This window comes from Erithacus rubecula (genome assembly GCF_903797595.1).
Source record: "Erithacus rubecula genome assembly, chromosome: 3".
Lineage (NCBI taxonomy): Eukaryota > Metazoa > Chordata > Aves > Passeriformes > Muscicapidae > Erithacus > Erithacus rubecula.
This window is the reverse complement of record NC_136689.1, coordinates 54,363,552-54,388,914: the sequence shown is the minus strand read 5'-3', so window position 1 is coordinate 54,388,914 and position 25,363 is coordinate 54,363,552. Positions and strand designations below refer to the sequence as shown.

The following is a 25,363-nucleotide window of genomic DNA, read 5'->3' as shown; positions in this document are numbered from 1 at the left end:
GCTCTGGACTTGGCTCTGGCAGCAGCAGCAAATTCCTTTCCCCTGAGTTTGGCCACTCCTTTTGTTTTTCTTAATGTTTCCTAGCAACTTATGGAAAAATTTTATAGGTCAAAAGGAACAAAAGGAAAGCAACCTAACTCCTTACACATGGCATTGCAGAGTGGGCACAGAGCAGGAGTGTTGTGCTGAGCAGATGTCATTGGGAAGGTTAGGACCACAGCCCACCATTCTCTCCTTGGCATTAGACTTTTGTGCCCAGAATCTTCACACCTGACCACAGCTCATTCTTTTGAGAGATGGGCGTAAACACATGCAGCTTGGAAAGCTAGCTGGGCATTGGTTATGTTTGTTGAAGAGTAGATCTGCTGAACAGGCTGGTGAAAAGCTGCTTTGTTGTGATGGTCTTTTTCTTGCCTGCTGTTTAGTTAAAAGGTTGTTGTGTCTGCGCATCTTCAACTCATCTCCAGTATTCTGCAAAGCACATGTGCTAGCTGGCTATTGTTTGGGTGGTTTTAGCACAGATAATAGAAGTAGTTACAGCTGGGGAAATAACTGCATCCACGTTTATAATGAACAATATCACTGCAAATGTATTAGGTGCTTTCTGGTGTGGATTCTGTCCTGAAGACCCAAGAGGGAAAAGGCCTACCTACGTTCAGAGTAGTGGCAGGCTCATGTCACCTTAGGTACACAATTTTCCTTCCTTCATTTGATTCACTATCTTTCTCCATTTTGCTTTCAGACAAGAATGCATGTCCATTAGCTGTGCAGTGAGTTAACAATACTGATAGGCAAAAGCTTAATAGACAGTGCTCTCTGGAATTGTGGAAATAATGCCCCTTGGGAAAAAAAGATAATACTTCTGAGCATGGACTTAGTCCTTCTGTATTCTGAATCATCATGCAAAGCAATATATGCTGTTTTTATACACTTTTTTTTCTACACTGTATTGAGGAAAAAAGGGATATTGAAAAGCACTTGGACAATTCACTACAGTTTATAACATCAAAACACAAAAATAGTTTTGCTGAGTTAAGTTTGTTACATTTTATGAATCCTCCTTTCTCACATAAATAGTGTTATGATTAAAGATCTGTTTCTCTGCCTTTACAGGCTGTGTTGCTCTTGCTGACCTCTTTTTAATTGTCCATACCAAATAATTCACAGAGGCTGTGAAAGATTAAAGAATAAAATGAATAAATGTTTTGCAGCTGTGAACATTTCATGCTCGGAAGAGTCCTTGCTATTTAGGCAAATGGTATTCTGAAAGCAATCACTTCTACTTTTTGCCAACCCAATTCTGGGAGGTACCAAATAGCACTGATGCTGCTGGGATCAGCCTTTATGATGCCATATGCCAGCCAATTATCCCAGTGTCATTAGGCACAGAACTAGTGTTTTCCACATGTTCAGATCATGCAATTAGCTTGCTTATGCGACACAGAATAGCAGCATAGCCAGCAAGAGTCAGAGGCTAGGTGCAGTTTGTCCAGCCAACTTTCATTTTGACAGGAAATAGAAGCTATTCTGATGGTAGCTGCCACAACTGGAAGTGGAAGCTCTTCTCACTGTGTTGGTCTGAGTTTGCCATACTCACAGAAAAATTTTGATAGAAAGCGACATTTGTAAGCCATGCATATCATGGCTGTATCTCTACTCCCCCAAATGTGATGTCATGCACAAACTCAGATAGGATGGTTGCATCTAATAAGCCAAATCACTTATAATCATCTGGAATAGCTATACCACCAACATCATGCTCTTGGTGTCTTGGGTTTGGCCATGCCTATGCTGCATTCAGAATGGACTAATTTCTCCTATCTCGAGTGAATTTAGAGCCTGTTTTGGGAGAAGTATATCATTGCAGCTGGACTTTCCTAGTACCCAAATTTAAAGTAGATCTGCTGTAGCATGAAAACACACACAGAGTGAGTTGGGGTTTGATGCACAGGAACTAGAAAAATACAGTACTTTCCTGAGACAGGCTGGTATTTTTTCTGAGCAATACTCACATTTTTTCTCCTTGTGGGTTGCTTTTTTTCTCATTTCCCTTTGAATACCATCTAGCTTTATGGGGAAGGGAGAAGATCTAAGGGATCCTTCTTTAATACTGCTGTGAGTATTGGAGGAGAGGATTCAAATTTGTTGAAGTTGTAGATGAATGATTCTGAGGTGCAGAAAGAGGAAAATGGAAACACTAGTGTGAAATGCAATCTCTGAAATACAATCTCTGTCAGTGGATCCTAATATTGCCTGAGAGAATGTTCTACAAACATGTTTGTGGAGTTTTCTGCTTAAAGGGATTTCTGGCAAAAAAAGCTGCTGACCACGTTTTCATCTTTGCTTGCCTCCATGTTCCAAGTGGGGTTATAGAAAAGTTCTCTGCAATTCATTCATCTAAAAATTGCAGCAAAATTTAGCCTGAGATTAAACAAATTCTGAAACCAGTAATAAGTGTTTGGTAAACTATGCAGGAAAGGCAAGTCTTCCAGGTCTCCAACTAAAATCAGCAGGAAGAGAGGCAGAAGTTCCAGAATCACAGAATGGGTAAGGCTGGAAGGGGTCAAAGTGGGTCATCTGGTCCAACCTCCCTGTTTAAGCATGGTTTTCTTAGAGCACATTGTACAGAATTGCATCCAGACAGTTCTTGTGTGTTTCCAGTGAGGAAGACTTCCCAGCCTCTCTGGGCAATCTATTCCAGTGCATGGTCACCAACACTCCTCATATTCAAGGTGAACTTCCTGTGAATTAGTTCCTGTCTGTTGCCTCCTATTGCTTGACATCACCAAGAGGAGCTTTGTTCCAGTCTCTTGTCACCCTCTCTTCAGATGCTTATATACATTAACAAGGTCCCTTCTCAGTCATCTCTTCTCAGCTCTGAACAGGCCCAGGTGTCTCACCCTACTGTTGTAGGAGAGGTGCTCCACTCCCTTAATCATACTTGTTGACTGCCACTGGACCCACTTCAGGATCCTTATGTTTCTTGTCCTGAGGAGCCCAGAACTGGACACAGCGCTTCAGATGTGGCCTCACCAGAGCTGAGTCGAGAGGCAGGATCACCTCCCTCCACCTGCTGGCAATGCTCTTCCTAATGTACCTCAGGATGCCATTGGCCTTCTTGGCCACAAGGGCTCACTGCTGGCTCCTTGACAGCTTGTTGTCCACCAAGAGCTAATTAAGTTTCTCCTGCTGTTTCTGTTTTTCCAAAGGAGGAACCTTCTCCTTCCCTCTTGATTATGGCTAACAATGTTCATTATGCCAAAGGTGGCTTTTGTGAATCTACCCTCAGCCCTCATGATATACAGTTACCACAGCTCTGTTTTTGGACTGTCTGGGTTGTAGTAAGAGAAGGCACAGGCTCCTTGTTCCTTCAGTGGACCCACTCTTTGTCAGGCCATGTTGATTTTTGTTTTTCTCTGAGCTGTTTGCCTCTACTTTACTGTTTAATAATGGAAAGCTGATGTATAAAAAAGAGCAGTTGTATCATAATTGTATAAAGTCCCATTTATTTCTATGTTCCTAGAGAACACCCAATTTCTTGTTATACTTTTGCTTCCATTGCTCATTATAAGAATATATATTTTTAATATATTCTTATTATATATCACCTAGACACTGTAGTTATTATTTATTTCTGAGCATAATAATTTGAATAATTAACCTAAATAAAATTTAAGTCTGAATTACAGGCTTTAATGTCTTTATTAAACAATTTGATGTTTATGTGCTACATGTACTGAGGAGGCCACCAAATTTACAGACTCCAACCTGATGAGAACAAAGCAAAAGTAAACCAAATTTTGGTAAGGGAATATGACTTTGCAATGAGACTATGTGAACTATGACAAAGCTAGCTCTTTTTCACACTAATTCCACGTCTCCACCCTGAGTTCAGGTCTCTTATCTTCTGCTGCTGACACACTTGAAAATCTTTCTTTCTGGTTAAAATCATATGAATAATTAGGCTATTTTTTCCCTTTTTATTTCTTTAGCCAAATAAAAATGTGTTTGGAGAAAAAGTAATTTTCCTAAGCCCCGAAGGGAAGCATTTGGCTTTTGGACCTATGTTGTTCCAAAAAGACAGTGGACTTTTGTTTTTAGTGGACATGAAATTTTTTTTCCTTTAGAAATAATGTATCACTGACTTATGAGAATTTTTTGTTTATATTATGGCATATTTCAAATTGACCAGAATTTCACATCCGTTTTCTTGATCTGGAACACTGATTAAATGAATTATCTGTTCCAAGGGATTTCCCTGCTCTTCTGCTAATACTTGAGCCACACACGCCTTACAAAGCCACTAACATGTTATAGGAGTCTTCTCACCCATTTGATGTACTGAGTCACTTTCTTTACAATGTCTCTATGCAGCTCCTCAGGAGCTGCTCTGACCACTTGTGGGACATCTTTTTTTTTTTTTTTTTTTTTTTTTTTTTTTTTTTTAATAGCAATGAAGATGAAAAGCCTGACAGGTGTGGAAAATCTCTGAACATTCTCTTTCTCACCTCTAGGCTGAGGAGAGAAAGGTGGCCACAATACAGGTTTCCCCACACTGCACCATTCCCAGAGGTGGGCTGATTCCATCATTTTAGTCATAAAAATATTGGGAACTAAACAAAAATATGTGTTCCTTTCTCATCTTGTGGTAGGTCTCTAATATTTTCTTCTCACTTATTAATCACATATTCAATTTTCTAATTCGATTACTTTGCTTTCTAATTTTTCATTACATGCTCCCCTTTTCATATTTGGCCAAATGAATTATTATACATTATACTATTCAGTAGCCTGTGTGGGAAATTCATAATATTAGCTTATGATTGGGAAAGGGACTCTGAAATTACATTATAGGTTTTCCTTACTTGTCAATTCTCAGTGTCTCCCCTATCAAATTACTCCATATGTAAATGGAAAGATTTTCTGCAAATCAAACTGCATGTTTTTCAACTATTGCTGTCTGTCCTGCAATCTCCATGACAAGCTGGTGCAAAGACTTGCCTGTTGAGATTTCAGACATGCAAAAATACAAGATAGATTCTTGTTGGATGCCTTCTGTTTTCCTGTACCCCTGGGGATGAGTTGCAATTTTATAAGTGAACACAAGAAAAATGGATAGAGGCATTAAAAGCCAGCAAAAAATAACAGACTTTGAAAAGTAAGTATACTCTTATATTAATCCACATGCAAGTGAACATTTAGATATAGATTAGTGAGATGCAAACCAAAAAATGAGTATGACAACCACAGACTTTAACAACTTGCTGAATTATCAACTTTACCACCCCTATGTGTATCCAGATTTGAGCCACCTGCCTACAAATGAAGAGTAGGGTCCCAGCAAGATGTAGATGATGCCAAAAATAGGGACAGTTGGGAGCCCTGAACATGAGAGTTTGGAACATTTCAGGTTCTTTTTCCATAGCTGGTTTTTTTTTTCCATTCAAAGCTCTGATCCTGAGTGGCCCCGCAGCTGGATGCCCAAAGCAGGGGGGATATAGCAATACACACTGTGAGGGCCTGAAAGTCATGAGGGGGGTGCAGATGAGGTTATTTGAAAAATGGCCAGCTGCAGGTCATGTCTTTTTAACATATTTGTCTGACTTTTGAGGGCATTCAGCCTACCCATGAAGCCTTCATGGGAGCTGTTTAGTGTGACTACACATCTTGCTCTCATTCTGATGAAAGCACCACCCCAATTCCATTGTAGGTATGCTTAGTGACTATATATTCTATGCTTCCATATCTGATATAAGTACAATCTTCTCATAAATATGTGGTCTTTAAAGTGCATGTAAATATCTGCACTTTATGACCATTAAAATTAGCTTTAAGTCCACCCTGGGCAGAGAAGTTAATATTAATAAATCTATTAAGCCTGTGTGTTTTCCCCTAAAGTTCAGAAAAGTTCAGAGTGTGCTTGGTTCTGCAACAAACTTGGAGGGCTTAATGTTTATAAAGACCCCTTATCCATTCTTCCAGAACCCCATTGATCCTTTCAGATCTAGTAATTTGTGAAGATATTAGCACCCATTTGTCCTATCAATTTATACAGCATTTCTCATTTAGGCTTTTGAGGTGATTGTTAAATGCCTCGTTCATGTTAGCTGTGTGCAGCCAGCTGTTAGACTAGCATTTTTGAGGATGTAGATCACTGTTGAGTAACACACCTAATGCAGTTAACTCAGTGTGCAAGTGGTAGGTTGTACCCTGGGTAGTTGGCAGGACCCCTGTATTTATATTTAGTGACAAGAAAATATTTCATATTTTTATAATGTGGCAGTAAAAGAAAAAGATAGTCTCAGGCCTTGAAGAAGCCATTGTTGAAGTCCCCGTGTAGAGTACTGCACCATCCATACTGAAGAAATTTGGAACAAACACAAAGACAGGTAGATGTAGGCTCTAAGATAAAAGCTTAGAGTGAATGTGATTGATGCCACTAAGTACCTCAGAGAAGTAAATGCAAGAAAGAGAGAGGAGTCATTTGAGCTGATGTACAATATTACTGAAATAAAAGGTTTTTCCTGGCCAAGAATAATATTTAACCTGAAAAATGATGGTGGTAACCACCACAGCAAGGAGGTTCAGGAAATGATTTCTCAGAAGTAATGGAGGGCCAGACATGGTAGTTGTCAGATGGACTTGACATGTTTGAGAGAGAAAATCTCATATCTGATAAGGTGGTAGTTTATGCCAGTGGATGACTGATTTCAGCTCAGTGATTTCTTTTTATTCTATGTTCACCCTGATGTATCTGATTTAGAAAGCAGTTAAGAATGGGAAGAGCACTGTCATGCACACTGATGCTACTTCACTGCTATAAAAATATTTTTTCAACCTAATGATTCATAATTCCCCAGTGGAGGGATAGAGTAGAGCCAGAGTGGTTTTGTGTACTCTAATCTTGTATTACTGGGAACATAATAGTAATTACCAATGAAAAAGAAAATATTTTATATTCTTCATTATGGCCACAAAATTTTCAGTCATTTGAGATAAATGAATCATTACACCTGCTGGAATCTGTGTGGGCAGAGATGGTTTGAAATAATGTCTATCTTACCCATTTATGTGTCATACAGGCTTTTGCCCTCTGAAGTAGATTCTATTGCTTCCAGCATGTGTTCCCACCTTCTGGAAGAAGTGCAATTTCTGTTTAACATTAATGTTTCTGTACAAGAACATTAAATTATAAGATCCAGATTTTTTTGCTGTAGTTACTATTATCTTGAAATTTAAAATTTCAGAAGACAATGGAATAAGGCTATTCCAATAATCTCTGAAGCATCAAAGTTAGAAATTACTGACTCATTTCAGAGAACTTTAGCAGAAGGACACATCACCGATCTGTTTAAATGCAATTTGAATTGGTACTGTGCAGGGAAAATTTCTGTTCCCATGAAAAAATGGATGATTTGTTTATAGTTTCTTTCCTCAATAAAGATTATGTTACAATTAGTACATTTTGTTCTGAGAAAGCAGAAAGAAATTTTTCTCCCCAGTACCTCCCACCCCTACAATAGGTATAGTTTGACAAAGATCTGTGGAAGATCAAGAAGAATGAGCTTAGTTTGGTTATGAAAAAATGCCACAGGAGAACAGTGGATTTGGCAAGTGGAGAAGGCAGAAGACAGCAGAAGTCAACCCTCAGGTTTACTGGTGGGGAAGAAAAATGAAAGAGTTGGTGGGGAGATGGACAAAAAGAAAGGACAGGTAATTTTGAATCTCTTATTTTGGGGGAAACCCTCTGTGGACATTATACTGGAGCAAGAGGGGAGGACTTGCAAAGAAAAGGTACTGAAAAGGGTACCTCAGATTATATGGGTGTGAGAAACAGAGTTACTTAGTGTAGAAAATAGCAGGCCAGAAGGAGGGAATGTCCATCGTTTGCTGGAAGTTGTTGGTTTGCTCTGGGATTTCCCTGAGGGATAACTGAGTATATCCAAGAACTGAGACAGAGACCGTGTATGTCAAGGGAATAAGTAAGAACTAGTGACTGGTGGGACAGGTACTGAAAAATTATAGAAATAGCCTATCTTTAGCAAAGAAACTTTGCAGAGTGTTGTTATCCTGGATATAATAATTCCAGATTGATACCCTCCAGTGACAGACAGTGTCTGCACTTACTGCAGGTACACATGCCAGAGACTTTCACTCATTGTTTACCATGAGTAAATGAAGATTGCTTTCTGAGTTGTTTCTTTAATTGACAGTTATCAAATGAATTTCACTTTTCATGTTGTTTAGTTAAATTATATCTGATATGTCTTCTCTAGACTTTCAATTGCATGAACACTTTTCTTTCCTCTATTCTTAAGTGTGAGAGGAAATCATAACTTCCATGATCACTCCTCAGCCTAAAACATGCAAGTGGAACTTTATGTGATCTTCTCCTTAGTGGTGTGTGAGAGGTTTAAATTCTTATGAAAGAAGGTTTTATTGTGAAGAGTCGGTTAACTGTGAGGAAGAGAGATTTGGGCAGGGTGGTATTTTATGGAGCAGTAACCAGTGAGTTGTAAAGGTATGTGTTATGAATGAGTGAGATTGCTTAAAAGATCATTGGTAAGGGTATAAGCAAAAAGATTATTAAATATTAACTGACAGCATGATGTTTGTTGGCAAGATTCAGTCTACAACTTACTAGATAGGGGCATACTAAGGAAAAAACACAATGAAACAAAATCCAGTCTGTGTGTGTGACAAAAGGACAGTAAAGACAAGGATAAAAAGGAATATGTCCTAAAAGTGTAATAATGCTCAAACTTAACAGTACTTAACCTTAACTTATATCTTAACCTTAACAATTTAACAAAGGAACAACACAGCTTCAACCTAACTTAACTTATAACATAACTTATAACTTGACCATAACTATTTAACAGAAGAATAACACTTAACAGCATTTAACCTAACCTGTAGGTTAAACTTAGCAACTTAGAAAAGAACAACACTTAACAACATTTTACTTAGCTATTAATTTATGACTTATACTCACAGGTCTAATTTACTTAGATATCTAAGATACTTAAAAATCTAGGAAAGCAGTATTTCTCCCAGCTTTGCTATAGCATATGCACATGTGCGTGCACACAGATGTAAAGAGTCAGTGCAAACAAGGTACCTATGAAAAATTCCCCTTGAAGGTAAATGAAATACTCACCTTGCCCTTGTATCTTCCCAATGAGTGAAGGGTTGAATATCGAGGAGTGAAGATACTGGCCCAGGATTCTTCATGGTTCATTGATCCTCCAAGTACAAAAACTTGAGTGCTCACTAGCTCTGAGAGGTGTCCCACTCAGATGGAAACTGCTGGTCACCATATGCTGTGGTCCAGGAGAGCCCAAAGGGTCTCATTTTGGCTGCTTTTTCAAGCAGCCAAAATCTTTTGCAAAGATTTCAGACAGGTCTGTTCTCTCTGCAGTGTCAGGTTGATCAATTAGGTGTCATCCTCTGTCTGTCAACAGACAACTTGTCCATGGACTAGACCATTGACTGACTGAAGCTCCAGGTAGTGGAGGAGTTTCAACTCTCAGCAACTGACCAACTTTATTCTGTACAGCTCAAAAAGTTCAGATCAAGGAACCCTCAGTTTACTAATACCAGTGTTTTATACCTTGTTGCAGTCATCTCTGTGTAATACATATTTTTCAAACTAGAGTAACAAATGCATTCAGTGTTCAATATCACAGTGGAGGGAATGAATTCTTCTGAGCTAACAAACTTGTCATCAGTGATAATGGCTTTTGTGTTACAACTATGTTGTCACTGGGATATACAGTGCGACCCACACACATCCTGCTGTTTACTTGGCATGAAATTTAAATCCAGTAATTCTTAAGAAAGCATAGGTTAGTAGAGAGCGTAGTAAGAATTAGGTACTATTAGTTGTATAAGTAATGGTTCAAACTTACAAGTTTCTGCTGACCTGACACATTAAGTTATGACTCAACTTCTGCTCAGACACCTTTTAATTAAAAAATGTAGACACAAAAACTGAATGCAAACCTCAAACATGTCAAGAAATTAGTAATGTCACTGAGACAGCCAATTCCTTAGTAATACCCATAAATTCTGGTGTCTCTGCAGCTCTGTTTTTCTAAGATAATTAAAAATCATCTTTGTACTGCATCTTTCTATCATCTTCTATGCTTAGGGAGATGCAGAGGTTTCTTTTAAAATACAGGAACTTCATAGTTTTTTAAAAAAGAAAGAGGTCTAAAGATTTATTTTGAGATTTGTTTTTAATCCTGGGACCTGCTCCTTGACCCAGGAAAGTCATTTGCTTACTCTCCTCTCTGTGGAGGATTTACTCATCAGGGCTGTCTCATTGAGATCAGTGCTGCCTCTTGTTTCCATGCTGATGGACCTGGTTCAAGGTCAGCTGGGACCACACAGTCCTGGAAGGTGGAAGCATTTGTTCATCAGCTGAGGGAATTGCAACAGGAAGCAGTTGGGAGCCAGATAGTTGTAAGGCTGCTCTACTGTGTGGTCAGAAATACTAAGTGATTGGCTTGACATAAAACACAGCTATATAGAGAAGAATTTTTTCCACCTGTACTTATTTTTTGTTTGTTTTTAAATGAGTTGTTAATTTTTGCCCAACACCGCAAAACTGAATGGAAATATGAAAACAGGTATTTCTAAAGGAGATATTTCTATGGAATTTAGAGAAAGAAAAATGTTAGGTTAAATCTGTGCTTACACTTGCCTTAATCTGGTGATTTCAGTGGTGTCCTTCTGTTCTCTGATGATTTGTGGAATACACAGTGTTTCATGTTGTAGATAACTCCAGCTCAAAGCTGGGACATGTTGGTTTTAATAAAATGCATCTAATCCTTAGAGCCATTTAACATCTGGAAAGCAAGTTGTTAAAAACCTAAAGTACATTTAATCCTGTGAGCTGCTCAGAGGCTAGAAGAGGAGCTTTTTCTTTATGGAGTGCTTGAAAGATGTGAACTCCTGTGATATTTAGTCTGGAGTGCTATTCAGGTTGTTAGGATTGTCTACCAGGTGCTGGATGAAAATGTTTATAGCATTGTCTATAATTTTCTTCATTTAACATATGTATAACTAATATATATATATATTTAGAAACAGAGAAAGATAATGAGTTTAAGAATAAATAAGCATTCTTTTTCAGAGTACACAAATAGAAAATGTGAGAATATATGAACATGTACACTGAAGATTTTTCCCTGCATGTATATTATTTTCCTGGTTAATGAAAAGGACTTTGATCTTCTCATCAATATATTCATAATCTGTGGATTCAAACCACTTGGTTGGTCAATATATTTTTTATTTTTACTCTAGCAAAAAGCTAAAAACTAAGAGCCCTTTGATTTGTTTTATTCAACAGCAGTATGTAATTCTCAAACCCTCCAGTCAGACTTGAAGACATTCATCTCATTAGAAGTCAGACACATAGGTGAACACAACATAAAACAGTATTTTTAATTCACTCTTCACATTGCTAAGATGAGCCTGTCTTCCTTCTCAAAATTTATCTTTTCACTACTTTATTAATCATGATTGCACACAAAATTGCACAGCCTGTTTTTTGACATCTTTCTTAAATTGATTTCGCTGTTATAGCCTCTACTCAAGCTTTCTGTTTGCTTCCTTTCAAATTATAGTTTATATTAGGGATACACTGCTATAAAACCTTCTCTAAAAATGAGGTTTAGAATTGTGTGATACGTAGTAAATACACTTTTACTCCATCTATGCTACAGAGAATTTGTTAATATTTTTCAAAATGTATTTGATAATACATTTTGCCAAAAAAAGTGTTTTGTTTTGTTGTGTAGGAAGTAGGGAAGCAAGAAAGATTAAATGTCTTAGCACTTAGAAAATAAACTTCAATATTTTTAAAAGTTGCACAAAGAGATATATAAAAATTATTCACAGTGTCATGGAATCAACTATGTTGGAAAAGATCTTTGAGATCATCAAGTCCAATCTATCACCTAACTCCATCTTGCCAACTAGACCATGACACTGTGCCATATCCAGTCTTAAAGACCTCCAGGGATGGTGACTCCAACCACCTCTCTCACCAGCTCATTCCAATGCCCAATCACTCTTTCTGTGAAGATCTTCTTCCTAATGCCCAAGATAAGCTTCTCCATGTGCATCTTAAAGCTTTGTCCTCTTGTCCTGTTGCTGGTTTCCTGGGAGAAGAGACTGACCTCCACTTGGCTACAACAATTTTAGGCAGTTGTAGAGAGTGAAAAGAGAGAGTGAGAAGATCTCCCCTGAGCCTCCTTTTCTCCACCTCCCCCAGCCACCCCTCACTGGACTTGTGTTCCAGACCCTTCACCAGCCTTGTTGCCCTTCTCTGGACATGCTGCAGCATCTCAACATCCTTCCCAAATTGAGTGGCCCAAAACTGGACACAGCACTCAAGGTGTGGCCTCACCAGTGCTGAGTACAGGGTAAGAATCACTTCCCTGCTCCTGCTGGCCACACTATCGCTGATACAGGCCAGGATATACCATTGGCCTTCTTGGCCATGTGTGCTCATGTTCAATCTGCCATCAGCCAGTCCTCTCACGTCCCTTTCTGCCTGGCCTCTCTTCTCCCACTCTGTCCCTGTCCTGTAGTGCTGCAGGGGGTTATTGGGGCCAAAGTGCAGGACCCAGCACTTAATCTTGTTAAACTTCATATTTTTGGATTCAGTCCATCTGTTTTGTCCAGGTCCCTCTGCAGAGCTTCCTGCCCTCCAGCCGATTGGTATTCACACCCACCTTGGTGTCATCTGCAAATCTGCTAATGGTAGACTCAATCCCTTCATCCAGATCATCAGTAAAGATATTAAACAGGACTGGGCCCAACACAGATCCCTGTGGACACCACTAGTGACTGACCACTGACTGTATGTGGCACCATTCACCTCCACTCTCTGGGCTCTGCCATCCCACCATTCTTAACCCAGCACAGACTGCTCCTGTCTAAGCCATGGGCTGCCAGCTTTTCCAGTTATTCCATAGGAGACAGTGTCAAAGGCTTTGCAAAGTCCAGGTAGACAATATCCACACTGCAGCCAGGTGGGTCACCTGGTCATAAAAAGAGATCAGGTTGGTTAGTCATGGCTGGCTTCTCCTAAATTCATGCTGGCTGGGTCTGATCCCTGGGCTGTCCTGTAGGTCCAGCCTGATTGCACTCAAGATGAACTGTTCCATATCTGTGCTGACTGGCCTGTAGTTCCATGGATCCTCCTTTTGGCCCTTCTTATGGATGGTCCTCATACTGGCCAGCTGCCAGTCATCTGGGACCTCCCTGATGATGATAAATGATGGAGAGCAGCTTGATGAGCCAGCTCCCTCATCACTCAGGATGAATCCCAACAGGTTCCATAGACTTGTGAGCATCAAAGTGGTCGCTAACAGCTTCCTCTTGGATTACAGGAGATCTATTCTGCTCCCTGTCCTTGTCTACTAGCTCAGGAGGCCAGTTGTCCTGAGGAACACCTGCCTTACGGTTGAAAATGGAGGAAAATGTTTTAAGTACCTCAGCCTGTTCCTCACCTTTGATAACAATATTCCCTGCCATGTCCAATAAAGGTTTAAGGTTCTCTTCGCCCCTCCTTTTCCTATCTATGTGTTTATAAAACTGTTTTTATTATCCTTTACAGAAGTGACCATGTTAAGTTCTAATTGAGCTTTTGCCTCTAATTTTCTTTCTACATAGCTAACGACACACTTAAACACTTCCTGATTTGTCTGCCCCTTTTTCTGGACTGGCATGTCTTCTTTTTTCCCCTGGCTTCCTTCAAAAGCCCCCTTCCCATCCAGGCCGGTCATTTCCTCTGTCAGCTCATCTTTCAATACATAGGAAGTGCCTGCTCCAGCCCCATGAAGATTTTTCTGAAAGTGTATCTGTTCTTCCTGGATCCCCTTGTTTTAAGGGCTATTTTGCATGATACTCTCTGAATCAGCATCCTGAATAGGCCAAAGTCTCTTCCTGAACAGCATGTAGCCATCCACGGCAGCACTGCTGTCAGGCAAGTCATCCCACCACGTTTCCGTGATGGCAACTACATCACAGCTTTCCTGCTGTACCGTGGCTTCCAGCTCCTCCTGTTTGTTACCCCTGCTGTGTGCATTAGTGTACATGCACCTCAGCTGGGCTGCTGATTTCACCCCTGGCTCTGGCTTACCACCCTTATTCTCCTCTCTGGAGACCCTAGCTTAATCCCCTTTCCTCTTCAAACCTAGTTCAAAACCCTCTCAATCAGATCAGCCAACTCATGGGCTAGAATCCTTTGGTCTTTAATTATGACTTCTGTTCTATTTTTCATAATGGAAAGACAACAATGCACCAATATAATCAGTAGTGATTAAATTTGGGGCAAGAATAATGTGGGGTTTTTAATGGAATTTAAAGCTCTTATTAACCTGTAGAAGTGTGTTCAACCAAGTTGTTAACCAGGAGAGTTTCGTGACAAGTAAATCTGACATGGCAGGCTAGGAAAATATATTGCTTTATTCTGAATATTTCACTCTAGAAATATGATAGAGAACATAAAGGAAAGTGTCCTGGTTTGAAAGGACAGGTGTCTGCCAGTAAGGGCAGATGTTTCCCTTTGGAATAGAGACTTTGGTTCCACTCCCCCCCCCCCAAGTATTATAATTGTTTGAATCAAGGACTCTGAGGCAGAGATAAGGGGGTGGGAATAACAGCTCTTTTACTAATATATCTAACTATACAAACAGAAAACAATAACAGTTAATATTGCTAACAGAACGAAATAGATAACTCGGTGTCAGTCCCTTTAGATGCAAGTACGCTGTTTCTGTGTTTAGTCCACAGCCCGGATCTGCTGAGAGCAGACGGGAACGGAGGCAGGAGGGAGGGGGGAGGGGCAGCAGCGGCCACGCCGGTCTCGGGCGGGAACGGGCTCATCCTCACCGAGGGCGGCGGCTCCTCGCTCACCGTGTGTGTCTGGGGGATCAGCTGTGTCCGCAGAGGCAGGAGGCTGGAACGGGGCAGATGCAGGGCAGGTGATCGCAGAGGGTCTGGCTCTCCTGTGCTCGGCCGCGTGGCTGAACGATCCCGCGCGTCCTCCTCCGAGTTCGCCAGAAACCCGAGTGCCCTCCCAGAAGCCTCAGAGGCCCCTCCGGGAGCCGTTCCCACCCACCCCTTTGTCTGGACTCATCAGACACCCTGGGTGTAACCCGGCCAGATCCATTGGCATGATAATGGGAAAAATTCTTGCAATTGACACAGTAATAGAAAAAACAGTCAACCCCCAACAGAAAGATTATTTGTTAAGTTTACAGTGAAAAGTGCTTTTAAAATTGTTTTTTGCTAGTCTTTTCTGCTTGAGGAAACAAGAAGTCTTTTTCTCAGTTATAATGAAATACATCTTCAAATAGGGTTTTCTTCTACCTATACAAAATGGATCTTTTCCAGCTAAGACACATCAGTTTTTCTATATGTAATATAAAAGAAAATTTATGTCCCCTGGAAAAAGTAAAATTTTAGTACAGAGGTTAATTATTAGCTGTGGATATATTACTGTTTTAACTTGCAGGCTTTGCCATCAGGAGGGGAGGCAGAAAGCAATCTGCTCATGGGATAAAAGAACAGGTATAGTGTTAAGAACAACAGTGGGAAGACACAGTGATAAAGACCTCATGTTTGGGAGTACAACAACAACCAAATACCTAATCTTAGAAGCACAGTACAAAAGTGAACATAATTTTTTAAACCTTTGAAGGAAAATGGGTCAAAATATCAATAGAAGGAGCTTATGTAAAGAATACATAACACAAACAGATTGGGAAGGTTTTATCCCTTTTTGCTAGTGCATTTTATTGCAGTAGGTTTCTGCTGCTGAATTTCTAGTGTTAAAAATGTATGGGGATAAACATTACACCCAAGAAAGACTGGTTTCATGTGGCTTTGGGGCCTCTTATTGGACAGATATAGCATCCAAAATCATTGCAGGCTTTTTTATGTCTTTAAAGCATTCACAGTATCACTGCTGCTTGGAAGTCCCAAAGTTTAGTAAAGGTTGTGCTAGTACTGACATCTCTCTCATTCTTTTTCTGTATACAGCTACTACTCAAAACTTTGAAAGTCTCTAACCATTTACTCAAAAGGGTGATCACATCACCTGTATATAAGCACCCATGTTTTAAAAGGAAAAGGGTAGTATCTTTAATAGACCATTTAGAGAAAAGTATTTGAGAACTGAGGTTTTTTGGTGTTAATAGAATACTTTCCCTTCATCTTGATCCAATAAAATATGTTTCTTCTCAGCCTCAAAACCTCACCTGCAGCAGGATGATTGCACTTTGATTGGTGTAGGAAAATTAAGAATTATCACAATATCATTTTTCAGGACAAAAAGGAGTAAAATTGGTAATGATGTGAGGTGGTACAGAATAACCTCCAGTTTCTAACCATGTTTCTTCTTAGTTACTGCAAAAATCATCCCTGTCCTTGCTGGAATCAGGACAAGTTTCAAGTTACCTTCCTAACCATAGACTCCTAGATCAGGTTGCTCAGAGCCCCCATCCAACGGCACTCTTAATGTTTCAAGTATGGATCATGCACAACTTCTCTGGACAACCTGCTCCAGTACCTCACACCCTCACAGTAAAGAATTTCTTCTGTATGTCTAACTCAAATTTCTACCCTTTGAACCCATTACTCCTTGTTTTATCTCTAGATGGAGCTCCTGATGAAGGGTCCCTCTCTGGCTTTTCTGTAGGTCCCCTTCAGATAATGGAAGGTTGCTATGAGGTCTCTATGCAGTCTTCTCTTCTCCAGGCTGAACAGCCCTGACTTTCTCAGCCTGTCTTCATACGGGAAGTACTCTAGTCCCCTTATCAATTTTTGTGGCCCCCCTCTGAACTTGTTCCAGCCATTCCATCTTATGCTGAGGGCACTAGAACTATGCAGTATTCCAGGTGGTGTTTCTCAAAACCAGGGTATGGGGAGAATCACTTCCTTTGACCTGCTGGCTGTGCTCCTTGTGATCCAGCCCAGGACTGAATTGGCTTTCTAGGCTGTGAACACACAATGGTGGCTCATGTGGAGTTTTTCATCACCTGTCACAGCCAAGCCGGTCTTCACAGACTGCTCTCAATCACATCTCTGCCCAGCCTCTAGGTACTCCTGTGATCGCCTCAACACAGATGTCGGACCTCACATTTTAATTTGTTGAACTTCATGAGGTTTGCATTGGCCCACCTCTCAAGCCTGTTGGTTATTCCTTCCCTCCTTCATATTCACTGCACTGCCACAGAGCTTGATGTCATCAGTGAGCTTGCTGAAGGTGCCCCAACCTCACTGTCCATGTTGCCAACAAAGATGTTGAACAGTGTCAGGCCCAACATTAATTCCTGAGGCGTACCACTTGTCACTGGTTTCCATGTGGACAATGAGCCATTATCACAACACTATTTGGGTGCAGCCATCCAGCTAAGTCTTTATCCGCTGAGTGTTCCACCCATCAAATTCATGTCTGTCCAGTTTAGAGACAAGGAAGTCATGTGGGACAGTGTTGAGTGCTTTGCATGAGTCCAGGTAGACAATGTCAGTTGCTTTGCCCCTATCCAACTCTGCAGCCTTGTCATAGAAAGCCAACAAACTTGTCAGACATAATTTCCCCTTAGTGAAGCCATGTTGGTTATCACCAGTCATCTCTTTGTTTACCAACATATTTTCCAGGAGAATATGCCCCTTGATCTTGCCTGGCACAGATGTGAGACTGACTTTTCTGTAGTTCCTTGGGTCTTCCACTTTCCATTTTTTAAATAGAGATTATATTTCCCATTTTATTTTTCAGTCTGTTATGGTTTGATACTGGCCAGATGCCAGACACCCACACAAGTTGTTTGCTCACTCTTCTCTGCTATAATTGGGCATAGCTCAGCAGGTTCAAATTTGAAGATACAAGGTAAATTTATTATTAACACAGTCGGAGGAGGATAATGAGAAGTAAAATAAGCATTTAAAACACAATTTTCCCCCCAGCCCCTCCATCTTTCCCACCAATGGTGCAGGGAGACAGGGTGTGGGGTTTGGGTCAGTTTGTCACTTGAGATCTTCTGTTTGCTCAGAGAGAGGAGTCTTTACTCTGCCATGTCATGAGGTCCCTCCTAGGGGCAAAGAGTCTTCCCAAAACTGTTGTGGTGTGGGTCACTTGTCTACAGATTGCAGTCCTCAAAGGATGAGGCTGCTCTAGCTTGGAAGCAAGGATTGTCTCTATCTCTGGGAGCAGGGGCCCTCTCTGTCTCTATTCAGGTCTCCCACTGAATCACAGCTTTCTCTAGCACTCACCCATTCCAGCGTAAGCACTTTTCCCATGGGCTGTGAGTGGATCTCTGCATCCCCCATGGACTTACTAATCATGGATTACAGGGGGACAGTTTGTTTCACCACAGTCCTCACCAGGGCTTGCAGAGGAATTTGGACTCTGATGCTTGAAGTACCTCCTCCCTCTCCTTTTTTTTCCACTGACCTTGGTGTCTCCATGTTGTTTTCTCTCCCATGTCCTCATTTTCTCCTCTTCTCTGACTAGAAGAAAAACTGCTGTTCATAGATACCATCGCCAACAAGTTCCACTAATTCAAAGATTCTTGCAAGATCCTGCAAAGCCAAGAGGTCTATCTCATCTAGGGCAGGCAAGGCCTGCTGAGGGCCATGCCAAGATGGCATCACTACTGGCTGTGCCAGGATTATTTTTTTTTTCCCTAAATATGTCATCACGGAGGCATTACCAACCTCTCTAATTGGGCTAGCAGCATGTCCATCTTCAGAAACATCAGGGATTGGCTCTGTCAGACACGATGGGAGCTTCCAGCAACTTCTCACAGAACCTACCCTGGTGCCCTTATCCCTCCCTCCACCTCACTACCAAAAAAACAGGCTGTGAAAAATCAACATACAGTCATCAAGAACTTCACCTGACTGCCACAACTTCTCAAATATGGTGGAGAGTAGCTTAGCAACTTCATCTACCAGTTTCCTTATGACCCACAGATGAATGTCATCAGATCCCATAGATTTGTGTGAATTCTGGTTCCTTAGATGATCTTGAATTTGATTCCCTCCTACGGTAGGCTTAGGGTCTTCATTCTCCCAGCATTTTCCTTTCATGACTTGGGTGGGGGGGCTGGGAGCACTTGCTGACTGAGACATAGAATTCATTGAGAATCTCAGTCTTCTCCATATTCCAGGCTTATCCAGGTAGCCAGGTCTCCCACTTCCTTCATGGGAAGGACCCACATTATCCCTAGCAATTTTTTTATTAGCAAGATACCTATAGAAGCTCTTTGTATTATCTCTGTCTAGACTCAATTCTAACAAGGCTTTAGCTTGTCTTTGCTTCTACCTTCTGTAACCTTTTTTTTTTATTTCTGCGGTGCTCAGCAGCTCATTATCCATGTATGGATGCCTCTTGGCATTTTTGCCCCATGTACTGTTGTTGAGATGCATCGTTCCTGGCCTTGGAGGACAAGATCCTTGTCAATTAGCCAGTGTTCTAGAGCCCCTCTGCTTTCCAGGGCACTAACACAGGGGACTCTATGACACAGGTCCCCAAAGATACCAGAATCTGCTCTTCTTAGTGCAGGGCAGGTGATCTTACTGAGTATGGCTTTATTATATGTATCATGTATTATGCATTTATTGGATATTAAATATATTTATGGGCAATTTCTTTCAGGTGCCTATTTTTAAAGCTGTAAGTTAAACATTGTTAGATTTGTGTCTGATGTGTTATAATGGAGGGGTTTTTGTATTAAAAGACCATGGTGGTTTGAAAATGCTTATATCTGGAAGATTGCATTTGTTGTCTTTGGATGTCATTGTCAGAAAATTCAATGATTGTATTGTGTTTGAGCAGTTTCCCTGAAAAACTAATTCACACTCATATCTGAAAAAGACCTAGTCTGCCAAAAGAAAGTCTTGCTTTGGGAAATACCAATTAGAAGATTGCTGGTTATGAAAAAAAGAATATAGCAGCCTTTCTTTCTCTCCCACGTCTGAAATTTATTCTTGCTGAGCTCTCACATTTATTCAGTGGAATGAGTCATCTCACCTCATCTTAGCCATCTGAAACCACAATGACCACCCAAAATAATCTCCTGGCTCACTTCTCTCTTCAGTGGGGGAAGACAGGCATATTGAAGAGGCAGTGCACCCTTTCGTGAAGGAAGTATATGACAGGCAGATGGTTTATCATTGATATCCATCTCCAGTGACTTCCATGAGCATCTGTTTACCTGATTTCTATAAAAGGTTCATGCTAGGTGAAGCAGTTGACTGGAATTAAAAAAAAAACAAAAACCAAAACATGACCAATCCTTCAACTGCTTATATTTTCTCATTCCATTCCCAGAATTCAGAACCTGAGAATGGGGGAGGTGTTTGCATGTTGGAGGAGTGCACATCCTTTAAGAGTTTTCAGTAGCAGAAGAGGGAGACAATGAAAATTTACAGGACCTGGTGCTAAGGAAGTGCCTAGGCTGTTGTTTTATTGCAAATCCTTCAGTAAGCCAAAGGTTGCTAAAGCTTTCACTGCAGGACTTCCTTCAATAGGCATGAAGGAATTTATAAATGGGAAGCAAAAAGGTAAATGATGCCATTTCACTTATGGTTGACTAATGTTGCCAGAAGTTTATCTGACCCAAGGGGAGTTGAAACAAACTTTTTACCATACTGCCAAGTCCACCAAATTTTTCATTGTTGCACTTTCATGCTTGTAATAATAATAATAAAAATTGATTACTAAAAATTTTTAATGTTTGTAATTTTGTTCAAAGGAAGAAGGATATTTCAGGAAACATGGAGAAGGCAAAGCAATTACTTGGGAAATTGCATATAAATGTTTTGGATTAAAAATGCCAGTGTAGCAGTACTGTGTTTGCTGTTAGTAAATATGTTTTTATTTCCTCTGAATGTTGTGACTTGCAGTTTTTGGTATACAAAAGTAGTGACATAAGATACCTATACAGCCTAATAAAAATTAATTGGGTCACATGCTATCAGTTATTCTATTTTCAATTTAATTTTGAGTATTACTATATGAGTTGCCTTTCTAGGTTGTGTCTTCCTCAGTGGTGTATACATTGTAAATATATGCAGAGCCTTACATTAAGATGTGGCAGACTGTAGAATAAATAATACCTGCTATTGTAAAAAAAAAGATGGTGAGCTTCTGGGTTACTTCCTGTGTATGCTGTACCTCTCCCACCAATCCTCTGTTGGAATGGGTTTCAGCGGTTTGCTGTGCAAACTGGGGAGACATCTGTCTGCCCAGCTGACTGAAACTACTGCTCATGTGCACTGCATGCATAACCACATGTAGTCTGCTCTGGATACTTTTGGACAGTGTTGAGTATCCTGTGTACTTGCTTTACAGGTTTTTTTTACCCCCCAACAGGCAGACAAATATTGTTGCAGGGCATCTGTCAGACCCTTTATGTGCTTATGCTTAGATAGTCTGCACATGCTCTCTAACTCTGATATGATTCTCAGAATATCAGATTCACGCCTATTTCTGTGTAGAAATTCTTTTATATGATTCACTGCTTCTCAAACTTAGTAAGTATTTCTTACCAGTAATTATGGTGGTTTTACTGAGGAGGGTGAGGAATGTGCTGAAGATCAGAAAGTAGGATTTTGTCTTTCAGTTCAGCAGATGTTCATCTTCTGAACTTTAGGAGCAACTCTTCATCTTTTTGTGTGTGTATATTGAAGCTGGCTTTTATACAGTCAGGTCTACTTCTGATTACTATTTTGTTAATTTATAAAGTTTGTTGTTGATTTTACTTTTTTTTTTTTTTTTTTAAAGGCCATTTGAGCTGGCTCTCAAAGGACTGTTATCACAAATTAGTTGGTCTTAGAGCTGACTGCTAAGGCCATTGAGTCCTGCTGTTAACCCAGCACTGCCAAGCTCTCACTCAATAGTGTTTCTAAATGCTACAGGTGAATTTGATAGAATTTCAAAATTATTTCAGTCCCCTTAAGCAGAATTTTTCAGCTAAAAATTTGCCTGGATTCCCTTCAGTCCATTTAGGACTATTAAAAACCTAAACAGATACATGGAATACATTAAAGGCAAACTATCATCAGGCTCTTATTTAGTACAATTAATTGGGAGCAGCTGCTGTGACTGAATCAGCAATAGTTAGAGATAATGGATGGTAAGACAAAGACAGTGTAATTTTTTCACATGATAGTGTGAGAAACAACAGCACTTCTGTTTTTCTAAATGATTGATGCACACAGTACTTTGCATAATCTTTGATGAAGAATGTTGGTTCCATGAAACAATCATTACTTGCTGTGCTATTATTGAACATGTATTTTGAATGAGTTGCAGCATAAAGCTGCCAGATACTCAGATCAATTAAATGAAAGTCAGGAAGAGCCAAAGGTCATGTTCTTTCTGTAATGTTGTCTCCTGTGGCTTGTGTGCAATGTTTCTGGTAGCTAGTTAAGGAGTCATATCCGCAGATTCCACATACATGGAATGAAGAAATGAGGAGTATATGAAGCAATGCTCATTATTTTGGATGTGAAAGTTGTGAGTTCTGTTTAATATACTTGGGATAGTCTAAAAGGTGGCTGCTTGATCTTATGAAAATCATAGCATTTCCTAACCTTGTATAGTATTTCTACAGCACTAAGTATACTCTAACAGATTTTTGCATGTGTACATCAAAAACACACATAACAGTCATTTGTTAACAGCTACTATTCAAGAAGCTCCTTCTTCTGGCTGTGTTGAAATCGTCCTCTCTTAGCTCCCATGTTAAATTTCAAGTGATTTCTATTTTCACTTATTTCACTTTAGTTTTGAGTAGGGAACAGAAAGCTGATCAATGGAAGTGACTGTCCTGCCCTGCTCTGCACTGGTATGGCCTCACCTTGAGTAGTGTGTGCAGTTTTGCACACCACAATATAAGGAAGATTTTAAACTATTAGAAAGTGTCCGTATGAAGACCACAAGTATGGTGAAAGGTCTGCAGGGGAAGCCTTATGAAGACTGATTGAGACCATGTGATTTGTTCAGATTGGAGAAGACTAAGAGGAGATATGTCATTGCAGTCTTCAACAATCTCACATGGAGAAGTGGAGGGGCAGATACTGATCTCTTCACTTTCATGACTAGTGACTCAAGGAGTCTCAGTTCAGAAGCCCTTGGGCAATGCTCTTAGACTTATGGGGTGATTCTGTTTAGGATCAAAGGCTGGACTCAGTGATACTGATGAGTCTCTTCGAATTCAGCTTGTTCTGTCATTGTATGATTTGTATGATTGTATGATTCTGTGATAACTCAGGGACTTACGTACATTTCCCTGGCATCATTGTGACTGATCTTTGAAAAGTAATTTTTGTTCTTTTCATATATCAACATGAAAAAAACTTCAAAAAACATGTAGACTTCCAAAAGTTTTCACCTGTCAAGGTGTATACTAGGTCTCATCCTGGGAACTGACATTCACTCTCAACCTATTTTGCTTTCTACTAATCTGATTTTTGTTTTCCTTGTTTTTAGACTGCGGTCTTTGGTAAAGCAATTAGAGAGAGGAGAAGCTTCAGTGGTAGATCTAAAGAAGAATTTGGAATATGCAGCAACTGTTCTTGAGTCAGTATACATTGATGAAACGAGGTGAGCTAACTACAGACATCAGCACTCTTATATCTAGCACCAGTTGTAATTTACATGTCAATTGTGAAAGGTGGTTGAGCCAAGATTTATTTCTCCTAGACATTATGGTTTTAATCATTAGAACATTGTATTCTGTGCAAAACAGATCTTCAATCCTTAATTTAAAATCTTCTTTAAGTTTCCTGGGACAGGGAAGGAGATCAAAACCAACCATAAATGTAATATACTTTTCTCAGAGAAATTTTTTTCATAGTCATTGTGTGTAGCTTTTTCTGACAGTTTCTAAATTTCTACTCAACTGTTTCTTCTGAATAATGTTAAATTTTTCACTTGCATGATGTCTTTGAAATTAAAAAAAAAATTTACTCATGACAGAGGTAAGACATTGCAGAGGAGTTCCCCCTCTTGGTTACATGCTATTTACCCAGTGATAAATGGATGGGAATATAGGTGAGTTTCTTTATTTGTTAATGATGTTGTAGTGCTCTCTAAGGAAGTCCTCTTCTGTTTCCTCATCCTTCTAGACGCTTACTGGACACAGAGGATGAGCTCAGTGACATCCGGTCTGACTCTGTGCCCTCAGAGGTCCGTGACTGGCTGGCTTCCACCTTCACACGGCAAATGGGGATGATGCTCAAAAGGACTGAGGAAAAGCCCCGGTTCAGGAGTATCGTCCATGCAGTGCAAGCTGGGATATTTGTGGAAAGGTAAAGTGTCATGTAATTACTTCGCTCTAGTAACTACCCAGGACTGCAGATTTCATCTGTGGTATGTGATGGCACAATGATAGGAGGTGGAGGGAAAGTGCCTTAGGCCAGAAGACCTCCAAGAAGTAGTAGAAGACTACTGAATGAAGAACACATTAATGTGCTTCTGTTGATGTTCCTACACAGATCTGGGTAACACCTAGAAACTTGGGATTTATAACAGATTGCAGACTGAAACAATACCTATTCCTCTGTTCTTACTATAGTACAGATGTAATAGCACACTTGGTATAATTTTCTTGGACAATATCCACTTCTGCACAGTCCTAGGTCAAGAATGACAGCATTTAAAATTTGGTCAGATCAAACTCTCCCTTTCTTCCATTTACCTCTGTGGTCTAATACTTCTTATGAAGAAGTGCTAAGATACAGAACAAAATCCTTTACCATATTATTACTGGAATGAACTACAGATCAAAACTGATGTGAAAATTTTGGAACTCAGAGAGGGTTTAAAAAAAGCCATTGAGTCCTCTCAGCCTTCCCTCTTGTTATTTATATCACAACCTGTTGCTAAAACTGATTTTACCTTTTTGACCTTTTAAAACTTTCATTAATTTCAATTAGGACTTCAAATCTTAGTTTTTCTTGTCAAGTGACCACTCTTCACTGACCTTCTTTGTTTGAGCCAGATGAAGGGCTGGCATATGTGAAACTGGAGACAGCAGCTCTCAGATCTCTAATTTTGTAACAGCAAAATCCAGGAGGTTATGCAGATCAGACAGCGGACCACAATCCACACAGACACACAGAAGCCTCCTTTGTCATGACTATAGCCAATCTTTTTGTCTGTGCCCCAAAGTTACTGCATATGTAATAATTTCTCCTTGGGATAGATTTCTCCAAGGTTTGACAGGCTACTTGTGAATTAACTTTCACTCGCAGAGGGGGGGACTTGCTCAACAAGAAATAAAGGCAGGAAGCTGGCTTAGTAGGCTGTTTTCCAGCTGACCTGGAT

General features: G+C 40.1%; 1 protein-coding gene across 5 annotated transcripts in view; it reads left to right on the top strand.

The window, feature by feature from the left end:
* PDE1C (phosphodiesterase 1C) overlaps positions 1–25,363 on the top strand; it is a 200,321-nt gene that overhangs the window by 102,339 nt on the left and 72,619 nt on the right. For all 5 annotated transcript variants that reach the window (XM_079301993.1, XM_079301992.1, XM_079301995.1 and 2 more), the window contains exons 4-5: positions 23,525–23,638; positions 24,163–24,345. In XM_079301993.1, coding sequence (XP_079158119.1) covers positions 23,525–23,638; positions 24,163–24,345 — 297 coding nt within the window. The remainder of the gene's footprint in view (positions 1–23,524; positions 23,639–24,162; positions 24,346–25,363) is intronic.